This window comes from Spodoptera frugiperda, chromosome 7 (genome assembly GCF_023101765.2).
Source record: "Spodoptera frugiperda isolate SF20-4 chromosome 7, AGI-APGP_CSIRO_Sfru_2.0, whole genome shotgun sequence".
NCBI lineage: Eukaryota > Metazoa > Arthropoda > Insecta > Lepidoptera > Noctuidae > Spodoptera > Spodoptera frugiperda.
The window spans coordinates 9,494,082-9,514,719 of NC_064218.1; the positions used below are offsets into that span (position 1 = coordinate 9,494,082).

General features: G+C 36.3%; 1 protein-coding gene across 2 annotated transcripts in view; it reads left to right on the forward strand.

Moving 5' to 3' along the window:
• Positions 1 to 20,638, forward strand: part of LOC118265768 (cartilage oligomeric matrix protein) — a 29,276-nt gene that overhangs the window by 1,477 nt on the left and 7,161 nt on the right. For both annotated transcript variants that reach the window (XM_050695179.1, XM_050695180.1), the window contains exons 3-14: positions 9,922 to 10,092; positions 11,094 to 11,290; positions 11,895 to 12,189; positions 12,428 to 12,607; positions 13,676 to 13,792; positions 14,867 to 14,983; positions 15,083 to 15,202; positions 15,302 to 15,490; positions 15,570 to 15,805; positions 16,338 to 16,490; positions 16,874 to 17,080; positions 19,982 to 20,150. In XM_050695179.1, coding sequence (XP_050551136.1) covers positions 9,922 to 10,092; positions 11,094 to 11,290; positions 11,895 to 12,189; positions 12,428 to 12,607; positions 13,676 to 13,792; positions 14,867 to 14,983; positions 15,083 to 15,202; positions 15,302 to 15,490; positions 15,570 to 15,805; positions 16,338 to 16,490; positions 16,874 to 17,080; positions 19,982 to 20,150 — 2,151 coding nt within the window. The remainder of the gene's footprint in view (positions 1 to 9,921; positions 10,093 to 11,093; positions 11,291 to 11,894; positions 12,190 to 12,427; positions 12,608 to 13,675; positions 13,793 to 14,866; positions 14,984 to 15,082; positions 15,203 to 15,301; positions 15,491 to 15,569; positions 15,806 to 16,337; positions 16,491 to 16,873; positions 17,081 to 19,981; positions 20,151 to 20,638) is intronic.

Below are 20,638 nucleotides of genomic sequence, written 5' to 3' on the forward strand. Positions count from 1 at the left end.
ACAGATAGAAAACATAAAAATAAACAATGAGAGACTACTCATTATCACTGTGCGTAGGAGTTGGTTCAAGGAATCTTACTACAACTGGCTAGTAACACAGTACTTACTTGTACTAGCTCTATTATTCCGTACCCGGACACTGTAGGTGGTGGTGGACCAGTTATTTTTTATCACTTTGCATGTTATTTACGGTGTTATTTCATTAAACCATACTTAGCAATCTCGGGCCTAATTTGCTATAAACAGTTGTCTCTTCACAGAGTTGTTATTTGGTAGCAATCACACTATCATTGCCTATTTACCTTTAGTTACCGTAAGAAACCACATAAGTATGCTAACGTTTTTATCCTATTATTAAATCAATTAAATTTAAACTGAAATTCAACTGATTAAAGACTCGTCTGATGATCCACTTTCATTCATTGATATAAGCACCTAGTAACTTATTTTACTAATCTAGCTTTTCATCATTAAAATCATATTAAGTAGTTTCTACAATAAAATATGCTCCCTACTTTGTAATATCACTGGTGCACCCTCGGTCATCGTGTCCCAGAAATAGGTACATTCGTCAAAGTAAACATAAATTCCCATTAGGACAGCCGTGCCACTATTCTCGGTGTCATTAGCGCTCGGAGAGAAATAGAACGAATGCATACACGGAATGGCATAATTAGATGGAGCGGAAGTTGAGGAATTTTCTTAGGAAGTTCAACGACTCGACTCGGCTCTATGATAAGAGTAAGTGTTTGATTTAGATCCTTATACACAATGCACTATAAAAGGATGTTGAGTGGAAATTTAGACAAAGACAACTCACAATTTCCATTTTTAACTAAGTATTTTGGCAATCTATTATGTGCGAGATATATAAAACATTTTAGCGTGTACCTTGTTCATAGTGCGCCAAACCTTCCTTTCATCGGTATGATTAGGTACTAAAACCGGACCCAAGCCCTAAAGCTGTGGTAACTATACGTTATTATGAGAGACAAAGCCACCGAATTTACCCGGCGAGGTAAACAAACCATCTCGTAATCTATTTGTCACGCTTAGTTGGGGCAGTGTCGTCGAGTGACCTCGGAATTAAATGATATTAACATGGCAGAATATTGGGCTGTTGTTGGAGAAACACGAAAATAAAGAAAGCCAGCGGGTACGAACCTAGCACACATGACCTGTTTCTTATTTTATTTTAGGAGAATTTTAGAAACTTGAGCTTAAAATTTTGAGTTGTCTCTAGTTTTACATTCACACATTGTTGTATTAATGTTTGAATTATTGACCTAAAACATCTATAAATGTATTCTGGACAACCGAATCTACCGAAAATATCTCACCTATAAAGGTTACGGGACATATGGTAGGCCATATATGGAGTACTGGTTTCACACAAACCACAATGGTCAGGCGCATCAAAATGTTTACGGTCTTGTTGTCATCAAAAACTTTGTTGTGTATGTCGTAATGCAGCTGTGAGTCAAAATTACTGGAATTTGTTTACCATTAAGGAAAAGGATACAGTGGAGGTCATTTTAAAATACATCAGTTTGTTCTTATGTAAACTATGAGAATTCCTATAATTAATTTTGTATCGATCTACGTTTTTTTCATGATTTGTCAGTTGTTCAGCAGGATTTTTTATTGTTTTTCTATAATATTTGAGCATTAGGTACTAGTTTTATTCTGTAAAACATCCTGTAGTAGTTCTCTATATCTGCAAGCTGGACCATTTTAATTTCTTATAATAATAAAATGTCCTTTGCCACAGAGCGTACCTGGAAGTTTCTATGCGGTCATCTGTCAACACTTGAGACTTATTTTCTGAGTTTAGTAATAGAGACTGATTGGTCATGGTGGGAAATAACTTGTTACCAGTTGACTACTGCTGCTATTTTCATCCTGATTGGTGCATTATCTCTATCTACGTGTTGCTAAATTTCATCACCCAATTTGAACACAACTTCCTCGACAATATGGTCATTTGGGTTCTATTTAAGGAAAGTCAAATAATTTATTGATTTATTTTGTTTATTTTTAAATCTGATGTCATGATGGACAGCATTCATGTCACTAGTGACTTCTCATCAAGGAAACTCTTGCTCTACCTGAGAAATGATGTCATGACATGATATTAGATAGGCATAAAAATCAATACTATAACCCATTGACTTATTAGACGCCTAGATGCTATTTGTCCACAAATACCAGTGGGTGGTGTGCTCACCTCACCTCATAATTAAATTACTTACATCTTACGAAACTGTCGAGGATGATTGCAGTCACTGTCTGGTCAATCAATCATCATTATAATAAATTTATTTGAAGGCTTATTAAAAGTGCCGAAATGAGTATCGTAAGTAATATTATAGAAGGAAGCTAATTCTAAGGGAAAATGTCAAAGGTAGCAAAGTTTAATGAGGAAGGAATTCTAAGTGACAGATGGCCTGGCGGATATGAGGAGTTTCTAAGAATTCTTATTGCCTACGGATACTTAATATAGAGCTTCCAACTTCAAAGGGATATTGCAAAGCTTAATGAATTCATGGTAGGGAGAGACATCGTGAGTAGGTGTCTTCGCACGTGAGTAAATTTCACAGAAAAGTAACAAAAAAATTACTTTTAAACTAATTTAAAATATTTCTGTTAGTAGCTTTTTTCTTCTTCTAAATATCGCACCAGACGGTCGTTTTAGGAAGTTACTGGGTTTTATCTAAAATGAGTTTTTGAGTTTGAATTAATTTATCCGATAAAGAGATTATATGCAGCAAAAAGCTCAGAATTAAAAAAAACCATTAGTGGTAGCGCACGAGACACGAACGCATCGTAGTAGATTTCGTTAAGAAGTTAAATTATTTATGGCTAAATATGACGGTTTAAGGTGGTTAAATATGAAATGAATTGACTGCACGGTTGGTACGGGTCTGGGCAACTGACTGCCGCGCAACGTATAGCGGGTTCGATTCTCGAACACGGAGCAACTTTTTTATGTAATCCACAAATTGTTATTTCGGATGTCATGTGTGTGTGAAATTGTATTGAGGAAATTCTAGTGTGGGATAAATATTAAAAACTAGAATTTTAGCTGAAATCATCTAGCTACTTTGGGTAGGTTACCTACCTACCAAAAGTAGCCCACCCAAATTCACATAGAACCGACTTGAGACGGCTAGCAACACATCTGGTGGGTACATTATACATAATTTATTAGGCACCATATTTGTTTACAAAGCCACATGAATTAGAGCTTATGAAATAATCGAATGACGTGCTATGTGAACTACTGTTTGATTTAGTTCACAGATGTGTATTATCATTATTTTGTCATCAGTATTTAAGCTTTTATGTGCAGTAATTTTAATAACAGACATCATTAAATACAAAAAAATTGTTACTAAGTCGACTGGGACTATAATAAGCACGTATCTACTTACCATTAAATAGTATTTCATTGTGTAAAGAAAAATATTTGTCAACTTTATGGAATAAACAAAAATATGTACCTAAGTACAGTACAATTTCATTTGAAGGATCTACATTTTAGGCAGATGTAGCACTTAGATGAAATTTTGGTGCTTGAGATCGACTGAGTATCCACTTTAGTATGTTGTTACATTTTGGCTCAGAGAATTTATCCAAAAGATTCACAAGGTCACCCACACAGTACAAGCACTAGAATTTTTGAATATTTTATGAGATTGTTTCAAAAGCACTTGCAATTTCATTCTGTTGGTTGTGATAACGTTGTCTATCTGCAAGCTCAAATATCAGTCTACGAAAATTCTTGCTCCAAAAACAGCGGTTTCCCTTGAAGAGAATTTGTAAGCAGAGTGTTGCATAAATTGGTCCTTTTAACATAAAACAGATTTGTTTACTAGTCTTGGGGTTTATAAACCTTGTATCTCTAATAAGGGGCGTATTGTACTGGCTTACCTACATAATTTCTCAGAATTTATTAAATCCATGGTAGATGTAAGTATATTCATAGGATATCGCTTCACGAAAAACGAAAACTTAGTGGAAAAGTTTAATTGCCTGCGAATCCAATTAATTAAGTTAAGAGAAAAGTGAATATTCATGTGAATGTAGATAATTAAACATTGGTAGAGGAAAATTCAATTTTGAACTCTGTATTCTAAATAGGTATTATAGAAAAATATTGTTTAGGAATTATGAGTACTGGCTAGGCAGAGATTTACCTCTTGTGTTATTAATTGAGTGATGATCTCATTTATTGGTCATTAGAGTAGTCATCAATCGGTCAGTCAGTGGATGCTTAGAAGCATATCTTAGGTACCTAACATGCGTTAGGTACTAGTACGATTGAATATTTTTGGAAAGATTTCTGATTTTCTTAAATGAAAATATAACAACTTGATAAATATTTTCTAACGCTATTGGTTAATGCTGGTTAAATAATTATACTTAATGCCTTTTAACCAAATATGTATTTAGGTTCGCTAATAAAATGCAGCAGTGAACAGGTTGCAACAATGACCTCATCGGCGCGGTTGGTTACGATTCTGCGCCTACGCATCTTGTCAGGAATTGGGTCCTACACGTTTAATTATTTGGCAAACAATAAATTTACATCTTATTGATGATGTAAGCAAGTACTTCAATTTATTTTAAATCCCGAATTATTTAATGAAGGACATGGGATGGGTGAAATAAATAATAATGCCTAAGAGTACCTATTTCAACTGAAATAGAGCCATAGCTTTACTCTGAGTAAGTAATTAAGGATTGAACATTAATTCAAATTTGATAGAAGCAAGATCGAAGTCTATGCATAAATTTAGATATTACGCTCATTCCTGGAGCTGGGAGAGCATCATAAACAGTAGCGTAGGATGTAATCTGATTTACCAAAGCGCCTTAAAATGTATTTAGCCTAACAAGTAAAAATTGAAGTGGTGAGATTCGGACCACGGGTGGTGGCTTGTTTCTACCACTAACCGTCGTACTCAGAGTCATTAAATGGTTACTTAACCCAGTCCTTAGCATAGCAATTGTTTTCGGAACAATATCCTTACTAAGGAATAGTTTAACACATTGAACACCGTGGTGGTCACCGGTGACCGACGTTAGCGGAGGATTTGCCTTCAACAGTTTTCTATTGGCAGTTAAAGACTTAAGTAATCATTAAATGTCTCTGAGTGCGGCAGTAAAAGGGTCAAATAAGGTGATGAAAATTAAAATATAACGTTAATTTGCAATATCAGCATAATAGAGTTATTAGGATCGGTATGATAATTTAATTAGCAAATCGGATATCGCGCAATCAATGACCCTCTATTAAAATTGAAACATGAAATCATCGGCTAGCGAATGTAATGTAAGCTAATAACTATCGGAATGTTTGGATTGATTTCCAGGTTTGGAATGGATTGATTAAATACTAAATTGGTTTTTAATCTGATTAATTTGAATTACTTAATTTTGATTAGCAAAGGTAAACAGTATCTGCAACTCATTCTTGGCAAGGTTTATTCCATCTAGGTATGTCATTAAAATAAGGAACCTATAAAATGTTCCTTGTAAAAAGGAATTTTCACCTAATAACTTATGTATTCTGTTCATTTTTGTACTCTCAGTTCATTTCCATAATCCCTTGCATTAAAGATACATTTTTACTTTGAAACAACAACAATTTGGTATTATAATTTTTTCCCAAACGATCAAAATGCCATGGATGTTCTTCCGAACTTTGTAGATATTAAAGAAATTTTAATTTTAGATAGCGTTTGATTGGACCCTCTTGGGTGCCTGTTAGTTAGAAACATGGCTAACTTTTATTATTATGGGATGTTCTCGTATTGACTTCCATTGTTTATTTCTTGGAGTATGTTTCAATTACTTAGTTTGTTTGTATATCTTTGTAAAAATGTCTTGTTTGTTTCATAATCTTATCAAAAACTATCTTTTTATTATGACTTTTTTGTGGTATTCGACACCATAATTTATTTGTTATAATGGTTTATAATTTGGAATTTAGAATTCGGTAACCGGTATGGAACAGCTGATTCAACTTCGCCAAGCCTCGTTACTTTATTAGGCAACGCGGACCCTAACACTACCCACACGCCGATTTGATAGCCTAATTTGAATTGCCTTCACTGCCCATGCTCGTTATGACGCATATAACAGCTGATATTATATTCTTGTTATTGAGGAAAAAGGATCCATCAAAATATGTTATTAATATTAAACTTTATTAAGTCACAAAATATATTTAATTCCAAAAAATGTAATGTAGGTACTTAGCCAATTTAAATAAGCGGATACTGAATAGTCGATACAGTCACGAGCAAAAGTATTACGCTGAAATGCTATTTTCAGGATAATTTACAAGTATAAAATGATTACACTACTATGTATAAGTGAAGTAAATACATATATCTACACATATCCATAGAACGCAGTGCCGATATAAGACAGGTAATTACAGTAACAAGCTGTCGGTAAACTTGTAGCTATCGGATCGATTGATAAACACTCGGCTCGTTGATTGACGACACCTGATGATCAATTAAGTCGCGTTCGCGTTGTCTATTAATATCCTTAAGCTCATTGCACCCTAAATGAATACTAAATAGAACTTTGTATTTCCCGTAGTAGTCTTAATAGGAAGCATAGGCAAAGATCAGATTATTAACAACTAGTAAACGTAGCTGTTGATGTCAGAAAAAGCTTAGTTGTTTCTAGACAATATTAGCTCCGCCATCAATAAACATGTCTCGAAGGAAAAAAAGACGTAACGCCATGGAATCGCATCGGGGTCAGGATCGCGCGGCGCGCTCACCAGGAAGGCCCTAAATGGCGATGCGAGTTGACTTTTTATCTCGTACCGTTACGCCATCGGCTCCTCTGTGACATCACTATGTCGCCACAATTACTAACCGCGACTGGCTCAAAGATAAACGGACAGCTGTTATAAGTAACGGGAATTCTATAATCCTCATAAGGGTGCTCACGAAGCTGATCGAAAACGCAGGCACGATATTTAATTCCTCCAGTAACTTATGATGAAGTTTTGGATTAAAAAAGTCAAGAACGTAACTAGCCCACAGTTCAAGATCCAATCAACAGATTAATAATCGTGAAATGTTTGATAGTTAGGTCTATCTATTAGTTGAGAACCTAGGTAGAGTTTTAAGGCCTCTAGTTGTATTCCTTATTACGGAACCTAAGATACTCACAGTTAATTCTTAGTAATCACAGTGGATGAATTAACTCGTTAACAAACAAAATAATGACTTCGAGATACCTTTGCCAGAGGAAACTTAATTTAAACTCAGTTTAAGTCCTACAGCGCGGCGGCGGTAAAGAAGTAATATAATTTAATGAAAACGCATGAAAGATTAAAGTAGAAATGTTGTGTTGTATGTCATTGTTACACGGAACAGAACAAGGAATAAATAATAAAATGAGCACTTCAGTTTAATATTGGTAATATCCTTTGTTTTTCTTGTCTATCAATATGTCAGAATGTTTGCAGCCTTTGATGGAACGTTCAAACGTTGTATTATGTATGTAATATTGAAGAGTAACATTATGTATGTATGATGCATCGCTTTGTAAGATATCAAAACTTGAAACGTCTGTATTTCATATTAACATGTACAAAATAAAGTGTAGTATGTTGTTTTTATACCACTTACAATAGGCATAAGTTCATGAAACGATTTGAAGTTCCATCGATTCGGTTAAGTAGCTTTTCAAAATAAAAAAATAAATAAGTTAAGTCGAGTAAAACAGTTAACCTATCCATGGCGTGAGTCACAACGGTTGTGTCATACGGTCCAGAATAACTTTCCTGGGAGCAACCACAACTGTTTTATTAGTGCTACCCATTGCTTTTGTTGCTTTCAAAATACATGTGTTTTATGTTTTGACGATGAAAGTGAAGCTGTTAACTCGTTACTGGGAACAAGGTCAAGATCGTGCATAATTTTTGTACATACTTGATCGTCCTTAGTAAAGGCACTAGTGAATAGGATTAGTTATTCATCTATGGTTTAAAACGTCTCTTTATCAATAATATATTTCAATTAGTGATGAATTAGTTCCATTAAAATCATATCTTTGAGCTTTATATCATTACAAATATTTAGAGAATACTTGTACCCAAGTGTTGTACGGACCTTTGAATTAGAGGTAACCAAAACTACAGTGATTTATTGCTCGTATTTCGTCACAGACGAAATGTGGAACGGGTGTTGTTTCCATTCATTTCTCACTGCTAAATCAAACCAAACGGGACAGATGGTGATTATTTCTGTTCCCACCAACACTAACCATTAGGTAACAACCTACTTTACATAGCTGGGTTGTGTACAAAAGGTATCTGGGGCCTACTACTACTGCTACACTTGTAAATTTTCTTGTTAAATGGTGTTGTACGAAATGACAAACAGGTTAATGGAGTTAATTAATATATTTTAAATGTAGGATGATTAAATAACTTCATTATTTAAGTATGAACGAACTCTACATATAGGTTCTTCACACAAAATAGACGTAGCTACTCTAGTTTAATTACAAGTCGCTGCTAGAGACTAAGTTTACTAACAGCACATTTCTAATGGAGGTGCATGACCGCTAAGTTCATTGATATTATCAACACTGAGTGCTAAATTAAGAAATACATTATTTATACTATGTGATTTAGCAACGATATTTGTCTATCGTCCAGTTCAATGAGTTGACCGGCTGTTATCGTTCACAACCACGAATTCAATACAATTCGTACAATAGGTAGGTACACTTATCTCATGAACTTGTGATCTTTGTGACAATTCCAACGGATTTCTTACTCGGATCATTTTGTGGACTTCTTTTGTGGGGACTCTATTATTCAGCCAATCTCACTTGCTGGTTTAAGTAAGATTTGTTATCTTGCTTTAACAGAAAACTTTGCTCTTTTTTACGAATTATTTTATCAAAGAGGTTTTTATTACAAATAAAGTTTTATTTCAAAGATTTTATGTAAATCACCAGAATTCTGCTGAATAACTTGAAGGCATTATTTCAAAACTCCAACAACTGAAACGTTTACGTCATGTTACTTGAAAGCATTGAAATATTGCCTAGCACTGAAGGGTACCGCAGTTCTTTGTTAGGGAACTAAAGGGACATAATAATTAGGATCATATTTTTAAATTGTACAAAGTATCAAGTAGCAGTAGCATTATTTTTTCTCAGCTTTGAAGTAAACTTGTAAATAAATTACAGATTAGTAGAACATAATGAAATAATAACACAAAACAAATTCATCAAAAAGATCGAAGAGAAACAAAAGCGAAAATTGATATAATTAATACTGAACGAAGCGAATTATTCTCCACTAATAATCCAATAACGCGCAGTCAGTGAATCGTGGTTCGAATACCCATTATCCGATAAATTTGCTGACTAAGTATTTTAGTAAACGTTTTCTTAAGACGTTTGCACTAAGAACAATAAGTAGCAATGCTATTTTATTAAGAAAAAGGGATTTAATGTGAGAGCTTTTAAGATCAATGACAACGAGACGTTACTTCGACCTTTGTTTAAATATACGTGAATTTTATATTATTATCTTATACTAATGAATTAAAAGCAACACATCAACGTGAAAATAGAATTATTTGCAAGTTTATTTCGTTTCAGTAAATGATGTATTAAATCAAGTAAATTATTACTTGTCTGAGCAACTGCAGATAACTATGCTGCTGTCTATAAAAAAAAATCTCCCGGTATTTGTTAATTGTGCCACCCAGCTAGGGCTAGCCCTCACTGAGTAGTATTAGTAAAAGTAATAGTAGGTCGAATTATAATGGTGCTCTTATTGTATACTCAATAATACAGAATTAACACTTTCTATAAATTGTTATTACAGTTGTTATCTTATAATAATGTAGTATTCCCTGGTTCCAGAGGCCACCAGCACTGTAGTAGCAGCAGCGGACTCAGCACGTGATGGTGGCGAGCTGGCGATCCTTGTACGAGGTCCTTCAGGCAGTGCTGCCAGGAGAGAAGAGCTGCTGCATGCGAAGGGAGCTGAAGATGTTTCCATCTCGCTCTTCTATAATGGGAAGAGTAATAAGGGTACGTCAAATTGTGCAAGTAACTAAATCTACACTACTTTTGTGAAGAACCGAGCAGGTTTTGCTCGTTAAATGAAACACAAATATTTTAGAAAAGTAAATGTACTGGATATGAGCACCAAACGTCTCTTGTATAAGAAAATATAAAGTGTAGATACACTGTAGTACGTAACATCTAACGGCATAAAATGTGTTCTAGCAGCGACTTAATGTTCTAAACCGCCGCATTTTCCGCTAAAACTCGCCACAACATATGTGCCGTAACGAATAAAACCACTCAGTACATACTCGTATTAAGGTTCATTGGGTAAACGAAAGCAGCTTACAATGAAATTCTAAAATAATATGGCCGTCGGATGGCTCCACTTTGTTTTATATTACGTGAAAATGTCTTTGTATGTAGTACATTCACAGCTTTGTTTTAATTCATGTAAAATGTTAAAACTGGCAGACTTACTAGTTGATGAAGTGGTCGTGTTCACCAGTAATAAATCTAGTACAGGTTCAACTTTTGTATTGGGTTGTTTTCGGAGATTACCACACGTGATGATAATTGGTGGAATTAGTTTATAATAATTTTGACCTCGCTGTCTAGCGGTCTAGTTGCACGGAGCTACGTCATAGACCAGATCTCATATCACGTCAGGGCATCAGTGACTATGTTAGTTAATTAGTGTACATACGGAACTGAGCCGTCTGCTCCCGTCATTTCCTTAGGTCTTCAATGAAATAAACATTGCTAATTGACTGTACTTTACATACTTTCTTTATTTAGGAAACTGTCTTCTTTGGGTCTGGTCCGAGTGATAGTTATCTTTCTTTTACATTTTTGTCAAGATTACATGCTAAACTACCGTATTTACAGTAGACGTTAATCATTAAATTGCATTCCTAGTACAGAATCCACCAAAAACGTAATGTCAAATTCTACGATTCGACGGATGGTTGATGATTTATTAAGATTTGCTATTGTACTTACATAGTCTTTATTATCATACATAGTATCTCTGGAGAGTCTCCACGGAGGTCACATAAAGTCTGTGTCGTGGGGACTGGGTGACCACCCTCGCGGTACCCTCGCGTTGGTGATCACTCCCAGCAGAGTGAAGCTCATCGTGGGCTGCAAGCCTCTGCACTGGCATAGCATGTCCGGCAGACACGACCTGCTGGCTACCTTGTCCAGCCAGAAAATGAAACTGGTAAGTTAACTTGTGAAGAAATAAATTGACTTTAGGAAGTGCTTTACATCATAAGTGGTTAAGGATAACATCGATTTTTAAGTTATTATAAATATTTTTTTGAGTATTTTAAGCATAGCTCAACATAAAAGAGTAATTATGGTTAAATTTATTTAAAGATCGATGTATCGAACTCAGCATCTCATCCTGGATCACTCACGTGTGACAATAACACAGTCCGTAATATTAAATTGCTTCAATATAAACAATTCAAAATAAAACAATTTCCATTAATTTTCTGTTCGTTGAAGCGTAACTTGTGAATGTGATTGATAAATTAAAATTCGATATCGTTATTTAAATACTTGTTTTAAATCCGAGTTTAATATAATTTTGCATGTTTCCAGTATTGGTAATGGAAGTTTCAAAGAAATAATAAGTTCGTACTCCAGTAGCAACGTTTTATTTTCAAGTGCCCACCCTTGAGGAAGGCCTAATGAAACGAATTGTGAAGTACGCTTCAAAATTTACGACTTCATTGAAAACTTATTTAAGTCGTTTTATTAATATCCATTTCTTTTGGGCTTGAAACGTCATATTTAATACATTTTCTTTGTATTCACAGTACCACGAAGAAAATGCACCAGTTGAAGTATACAGTAGCGAGCGTGCAGTTTTAGACTCTCTAAACTGCAACCATCAAGCTGACACCATGAAACCACCAGCACTCACGACTGTAGAAGAATCAGACGTTGAGGAAGTTAGAGACTTCTTAGCGAATGATGCTAGAAGGAAGCGAGAGGAACAGATGCAAGGGGATGAGTACAGAGGAAACTATATCGACCCTAATATTCTGCCACAGCCACCGCCGCAACCAAACCGAGGAGATATACCTTCTAATGCTATTGAATCTTGTGACGGTAAGCCTAATCATATAGTTTAGAATACAATTTGCCACTGTTAGTACATACGAGCGTACGATAATGATTTAGGGCGTATATAGATTCTCAAACACAGTGTCGAGGTTTTACCATATAGCTATTGTTTTGGGATTTTGAAGCTTAGCCCAAAAAGCCATTAAATCGATGATCACTAATCATTCCAAAAAATAAATCTTGAGTACTATATCACACTAACTAAAATGTTTTTACATTTCAGATGAGGTGATCCGTCAGCTCACGTTGCTCCGTCAGACTATCGACCACCTTCGTCGCGAGATTGGAGAGCAAAAGGGAACTATTGACAGTCTGCGCAGTCAGCTGCGTCAGTGCTGTAACAGAGTGGTGGTACCCACCCCGGCACCTGTCGAACGATGCAGCGGATCTTCTTGCTATCCCGGTTACTAAACCATCTTAAAAAAACATTATATTCTCTCTTAGAAAGTAATCCTGCTACATTTAGCTACGATGTCTTGTAATCCAATAGTATTTCTGATTTTATTTGCATTTATCTGTCTATCATTTAGGTTTGGTGTGTTCTTAAGGTAGGATAGATTATTATAATCATGTTTGTGTAAAGCGCAGAGCTCAAAAGTCCATCACAAATGTAATTTATTAACTGCAGTTATTTCAACTTATTCAGTTAGACTAACTTTGTAAGCATCTCATTTATAGTCTTTATAAACATTAGTATTTACATTAACTTTATAATCATTCATATCTTTAGCTTCATTAATATTAGTAGACTCATCACTAATTCTTGCCATATTCACGTCCACGTATAATTTAAGGTGTATCAAGCAACTTTTATATTCAGTGTGGGATTTTATTAAAAGTGTTTTTATCGAAATCGCGTTTTATTTCACGTAAGTAAATGCTCCACGAGTGTGATGACATCTAAAATGTCTGTCTACAGAGTCGCGAGTCTCGCCCACTTAATATCAAGTTGCTTGATTAACCTTATTCATATTTGTGAATGAATAACTAGATTTGTCAATTATAATCATGTCGGCATGATTGGTGACTCTGTAGGCGAAATTGTCTCTTTGAACATTATTTACTCGAACAAAGACAATCAGACATATTTGTGTTTGAGTTATTTTAAGATTTTGTTCTCAATTTAGAATCTGATTTTGACTTTGTCGTGACATTCACTTGTCATTTGATTCGAGGTATTTATTAGTTAATTTAACGAAATGTTGAAAACAAATATGAATGTTTTTAATCCAAAATTCAGGTTAGAAAGAAATAAAGAAAAATAGAAAGATATTATAAAACCACATATAAGTATGTTGAAGCACGAATAAAATTAATAATGAATTTATATAGAATAGAACAAGAAAGAAAGTAAGTTAGAGATTATCAATAATGTTTTGATTAGTAGCGAAAGTTTCATGAAATACCTATATGTTTGAAGGTATGAGTATAAAGATTGGTAGGAGAGTATCTGACAATAAGTATGGTGCAGGCGTGGAGTGCCGTAACACGGCGGCCGGTATACAGTGCGGCTCGTGTCCACAAGGCATGGAGGGAGACGGGAGACGGTGCAGACCCATCACCTGCAACAGACGACCCTGCTCACAAGGTGAGGAACTAATAAACTTAGAATAAGGTTTGTTTACTAAAAATAATAATAACCTGCAGTCTTAATCCAAATCTAAAAACCGATGTTGGTGTTTAACAAGAAGTAGTTCAGTAGATCTAATGTCCAAAATCAATCTTAATCCAAAGACTTTGAATTGAGTTGTTAACTTCATAGAAATGCCATCTTGTCGGGTGTTCTTTAAGGTTACTCGTTTCTTTAGTTTTAATTTTAATTGACATCTTGTCTTCAATAAACCTTCTAGATGTTCGGAATACAGCACATAAAAAGCGCCATTTCTATTTCCAAACAGATAGAAAGTCAGAAGAAAATTGAGACTATTAATCATTTCGGTTGGGTTCCCTTCCTAAGATTATGAACTTCAGTTCGGTTGGTACTAACTAAGATTGGCTAATTAGCGAGGCAATTAGGGACATTAAGTAGGTTAAGACTTGAAAATTAAGAGAAAGTTAAAAAGCTTTTTGTATTTCATTTCTGTTTGACGGATGGCAAATGAAACATAAGACTGAGTTTCGCATGCCCAGTTTTCACCATGTTATCGTGAGCAAGTTTTGGCGAAACTCCAAATAGTAACTGCGTCTGGCAAAGGCGTATGCTATCAGTTAACACATTAAGTACAAAGAACCATTAACTGCCATTGTTACACGTTACCCGCTGACTGCCATTTATGGCCATACATTTGTACATATCTTTATAGCCGATGGTTGCGAATGATGCTAGCAATTTATTGCCAAACAAAGCAAATATCTGAAGGGCTAGTTTAGTTTGCCGCTATAAATTGAGTAGGAACGTTTATGATATCTGGTCAGTGGGTTTTGGGGACGGATTTTTTTAAATATTAGTTATGAAAAATTTTGTAGTAAAACTAGAAAATATAGCGTACCTTTAGACATTATCAGTCCTGTGAAATTCCAAAATCTTCTTAAACAAAATAAAGTTAAGTATAGGTAACCGAGATTCATAAAGTTTGATGTGAATCGAAATAAATCTTAATAAATTACGAGCTTTTACTTTCTTCGGAGTTAAATAATAATCAATAGCCCTAATGTTCTATAGTGGAAAGATGCGTGGATACGGAGCAAGGCTACCGATGTGAGAGGTGTCCGGGACGCCAGACAAGCGATGGACAAACCTGCCGAGCTGCGTGCAGTACCAACCCTTGCTTTGGAGGACGTAAGTACCTGCCGTATTATATCTAGAGAAAAAAACTCTTTATTCTCTTTGTTTGGCGTAGACAGTTCTGATAATAAATACTCAATGTGCTTTTACCAGGTGTCCAATGTCAAGACTTACCGGATGGCAGCTACCGATGTGGATCTTGTCCAGAAGGTTATCACGGAAATGGGGAACAATGTTACAGGATCTCATGTCGTGCGAATACTTGCTTCCAAGGTAGCTATTATACAAACAGTGGAATTTCTTCAGTAAACAGATTAACATTTAATTTTAAGAGATGAACAAGTCATTGATGTCTTATATCTTCATCGCTAGGTGTGGAATGTCAGGAGACCTCGTCAGGTCCTCGTTGTGGATCCTGTCCAGCCGGTTACCATGGCAACGGGCAGCAGTGTCAACATGTGTGTGATTCTCACAAACCTTGCGGGAACAGGCGGTGTAGCCCTACGTCCAGCAGTCCCTACTACAACTGTGAAGGATGTCCCAAAGGATATGAATGGAATGGTAAATTGCAGTCACATTACATGCATTTTTTTAAGTCTAAAATCGGGAATATTTGATAAATAGCGTTTCTCTTTTACAGGATATGGATGTGTCGATATGGATGAATGTGATCTGATCAGACCATGTGACGAGGTAGTATCATGCCGTAACGAAGACGGTGGGTTCACTTGTGGACCTTGTCCCGCTGGGTATGAAGGAAGCTCAGGATGGAGAGGATCTGGCAACGAGCGCCGCAGGGAACAGTGTGTCGACGTCGATGAGTGTGCTGACGGAAGGGCCAACTGTCCTAGAGGCAGGCTCTGTGTTAATACTCCGGTAAGGCTGGGTGAAATATAAGAGACATTTTTTATGAAATCGTAGGCAAACGAGCTGACGGATCTCCTGATGGTAAGCGCTGGGAGAAAGATAAGAGATATTTTTTATGGAATCGTGGGCGGATCCCTTGATGGTAAAGGATCAGCATCGCCTGTGGATATCTGTAACAGCAAAGGGGGCTCAAGTGCGATGCTTTTGTTCTAATGTTTCGAAATACTGCCGACGACATTTAATTTGTTGTTACATACAATCGTATGAAGTGGTGGTTTTTATTTAGAAGTGAAATATGAACCAATTGATTTTAGATGGATTAAGTTCTAGGTATAACCATTCTCTCATTATGTTTGTACCAAAAAAGAAGTAGTGGTTTCTGAATTGTGGCTTTCGACATTTTTCATTTAAAAAATCCGCTAGAAATCTTTACTTTTTTATTTTCTGCTTTCTCTCAAACTGAATCCAAGAGATTCAATTTTTATATGTCTTTCTAGCTGTTGCTTTTGCTTGTAATATCCGTTCTGTGTATCCATCCCAGGGTTCGTTTACATGCGTGCCATGTGGCGGCGGGTTCTACGTGAACACGACGCGTCCGTGCCAGTCGCCGGACTCGCTCATACTGCGCTGCGACCCCGCGCACTGCCGCCGGTACAACGCCGTCTGTGGGTACGGATACAAGTGCGTCTGTGCGGTCAGTATTATGTACTTATTATGATATTTTACCATACCATATTACTTAGGATTATTTTGTTTATAATGTAGGTATAGAAATCAATAGGAATCCATCTTTGACTATGCCTTCTTAGTTCAACGATAATTTTTTCAGACTGTGTCTAAGGTTCTGTCCTGAACCTTTATAGAAGGAAATTCTGACTGAACTTCCTTTAGTCATGATTATCAGCCGATGGTGATAAGTTACTTAACGTCATACGTAAAAATTTACGTCTTACCCTATACGTAAATTACTAGACATTTCACATTTAGCTAACCTTTTTGGCTTTATTAATGATCTAACCTAACTACATAAAATTTTTAAAAAATCACTTAACTTATTAAAAGTAACTTCAATTCCAGACGGGTTGGGCAGGAAACGGTACAGTATGTGGACCTGACAAGGATCTGGACGGCTACCCAGACCACCAGCTGGCGTGTCTGGAGCCGCGGTGTAGGGCTGACAACTGTCCTGAAGTCTCCAACTCTGGACAGGAGGACGCTGACGGGGATGGTATAGGAGACTCCTGCGACCCTGATGCTGATGGTGATGGAATTGCTAATTTACCGGTGAGTGCAGGAAACATTGACCTAATTACGATGGTTGATATATTTTGAAGTGGTCAATTAACTATGCAAGATGCTACAACATAAGATGATGGAACGGTAAGAAGATCAAATAGAGTTTAGGTACATGACCAATCTTAAAATATGCATTGTAACCGTTTGCCTTCCGCCAGGCAACTGTTGAAGTACTTTTCATTACTAGTGCGTCGCTGTTCACTACTGATCCCTGATCCTAAAGGCATTTAGTCTGTTATACAACGGCTAGATATATATTGAATCCAGACTCATAATAAATATCTGAGTTCTCTTATTTCGCAACTTGACTGGAAGGTTTATTCAAAACTATGAGGTATTTTCAACACACCAACTTAACGAGCGATCAAAGTAAAATAATAATGAAATGCAAGTTACAGTAGCTAGTAAAGAAAGCCACACATTTATTATGGAAATTTACCATTAGTGTCGGTTTGGGAGGGCTATGGAGGATCATCAAATATTTACAAAGCGAAATATGCAAAATGATTCCCGATTATTATGTACTTGTTAAGTATTCAATCTGTACCTAAATATTATTCATCTTTAAAATCTAGTAAGTTCAGAATTTCTAATAATATTTTGTTTTATTTGCCTGTCTCAATGGTCGCATATAAGTGTGACTGTTTGGCAAAATAATTGCGTTTTTCTCTCATGCAAAAAATTCGCTTTTGCTTGTCTCTGATTGTATGGGTATCCATATATTTATTTAAAACACTCTAAAATTATATTTTTAAACATTATTTATAAAAATAAAAAACAAAATAACATTTAAAAATATAAAAATAGGAGCTGACCAGTAGCGGGAGCATGGTCCAAGCTACCGGTGGTTAGGGCTCCAAAGACAGAAACCTCCTCACAATACGTGCCGTTTCGAGGAGTACTGCCTTCTGCATCAGGCCCTTGATCCATCCGCCCAACCCCAGCCTCCTAAGGTGGTTGTCGAGGCTGTTGGGTATTAATCCGTTGGCCGACACGACTATCGGCACAACGATAGCCGAATCCACATTCCACATGTCGACAACCTCGTGAGCCAAGTCAAGATATTTTATTTGTTTATCTTTTTCAGCTTTCACGAGGTTCTCGTCATGAGGGATGGTGATATCGATTATCATCGTGCGGCGCGCTTGTCGGTCTATCACCACTATATCAGGTTTATTGGCTACAATAGTCCTGTCAGTGATGATAGATCGATCCCAGTACAACGTGATATGGCCATTTTCGAGAACTGGATCGGGCGCATACTTGTAGTATGGAACCTCAAACTCAACAAGTTGGTAGTGCAAAGCAAGTTGCTGGTGGATAATCTTGGCCACCTGATTATGTCTATGCAAATATTCACCATTAGCCAAACGACCACAACCAGAAATTATATGTCTTATGGATTCACCAGGACTATGACATGCCCGACATATGTCAACGGTCCCATCCTAAATAAATATATTTCCGGTAGTTATTCGTAAGGATAACTTCGTCCATAATTGCACAGACAAATCCTTCAGTTTCTCCAAAGAGATTACTAAATCGTAGCCAAGATACGGACGCCAGAAAATCTACACTGGGTCCATGAAGGGCCCGGAAGAAGCGTCCATGGAGCTCCTTGCTATGCCATACCTCCTTGCGGTCATTGACGCTCAGTACCACAGGTTCTCGCCAGTTCTCTTTTGCTAAAGATAGTGGAGTGAATCCATTGTCCACTGCTGCTACCTCTCGATGCATGTCGTTTACTTTCAGGAAATATTCCCTGAGGTTGCACACCTCACGGTTATGAAGGGTCTTAGCATTTAATAAGCCTCGACCCCCACACTTCCGCGGGATGTACAACCTCATGATCGATGAACGAGGGTGATGCATACGATTTGCAGTCAGCAGTGTTCGGACTCGCCTATCCAGAGTGTCAAGTTCAGTCTGAGTCCACTTGAGTATACCAAAAGAATACATCAGAACCGGCATGACCCAACCGTTATAGGCTCGCACCTTGTTTCCGCCTGATAATGAACTTTTCAGCACTTTATTCAGGCGGCCAAAGAAGCGTTCCCGTAACGATTGTTTCATGTCCGGTCCATTAATGCCTAATCCCTCTGACATACCCAGGTACTTGTAAGTATAATTTGCGGAGAGCGCTCTTAGTTTTGTGAAATCTGAAAGTTCTAGATGGGTATCCATATTTTTAATGTATTTCTGTACTTATTTAAATTTTCTCCTACGTTGTGAGCCGTGCATTTACATAGCCACTCAAAACTATAACAACATTGATTATGAGGATGCACAAATTGTTGTTTTAGTACACAGTATCTCATAACTACATTAAGAAGGTAGCGAAACATTAAAATCTACTTAATTTATTCAATTCAAATAAAAATCAATTTATAATCGTGAATAATTTAATGCTGCAATTTTAAATGATTCTCATCGTGTTAAAGTCCGCAGATAAAAGAATGGTACTGTTCAATAGGTTTAATTACAAATGGACTCGGTCGACCTTCGTCTTAGTCTGAATAATGAATTTACTTTCTGTTTGTAACAGCCACGTAAAAACCGTTCCATTTATAACACAATACCGATTTAATTTCTTTTTTGTTTAAAATGGGTCTTGTATTAAGGATGAGAACGATGTAAGTAGATCTAATGATGACTACATTGATCATAAAATCCAAATATTGGATAAGTATTAACTACTTACAAGTCATTGAACGTGAAAGAAGGAATTTGGGAGGAGATTTTTAAGATGTAACTATAGCCACTTATGTTTAACTTGGTTTTAATATTTAATATCAAAAGGAGGGATTTATGATTGGGTAATGTTTTCAGTATCGTAGTCGCTGAAAACTATTTCATCAATACATTAATTATCTTAATTTTTTCTCCTAGGACAACTGCCCTCTCACCCCGAACCCTGACCAATCAGACCGCGATGAAGACCGCAGTGACAAACGAGGTGATGCTTGCGACAACTGTCCTCGCCGGTACAACCCTGGACAGGAGGACACTGACGGAGACGGCATAGGAGACGTCTGTGATCCCGACATGGATAATGATGGTAAGGCTATTTGTGATAGTAAAGGTAACTGTGAAGGATATTTTATGCACGTCATATAAAACGTTCCAATAATAAGACATTCACGTCAAGTCATATTCCGTCTCTTTCATAAGAGTAATCACTATTGCTGAACTTGGTTTGAGAGTATTATTCCGAAGTATGACTAAGTATACAAGTGAGTTGATAGATTTTGAATTTACTTTTGCCTATTCCTCTGTAGAAAATTATTGTTTGTAGACTATTATTAGCCATCTTATACTCGATAAAACTTTAGATACAAATACACAATTGAGTTTGTCGACATTAATATCGAAATCATAAATCGTTTTGCTTGCAAATTGGTTTTGAAGCGTTGAAATAGACTTGTAAGGCAATTTTGTTTGTTACCGCTATAAACGGATTGGGACGTTGAAGGTTGCGTCTGGAACAATCTATGAGATCTTATCTTCTTATTTTTAATTAGAGTTAAAAACAACAACATTTTTGCC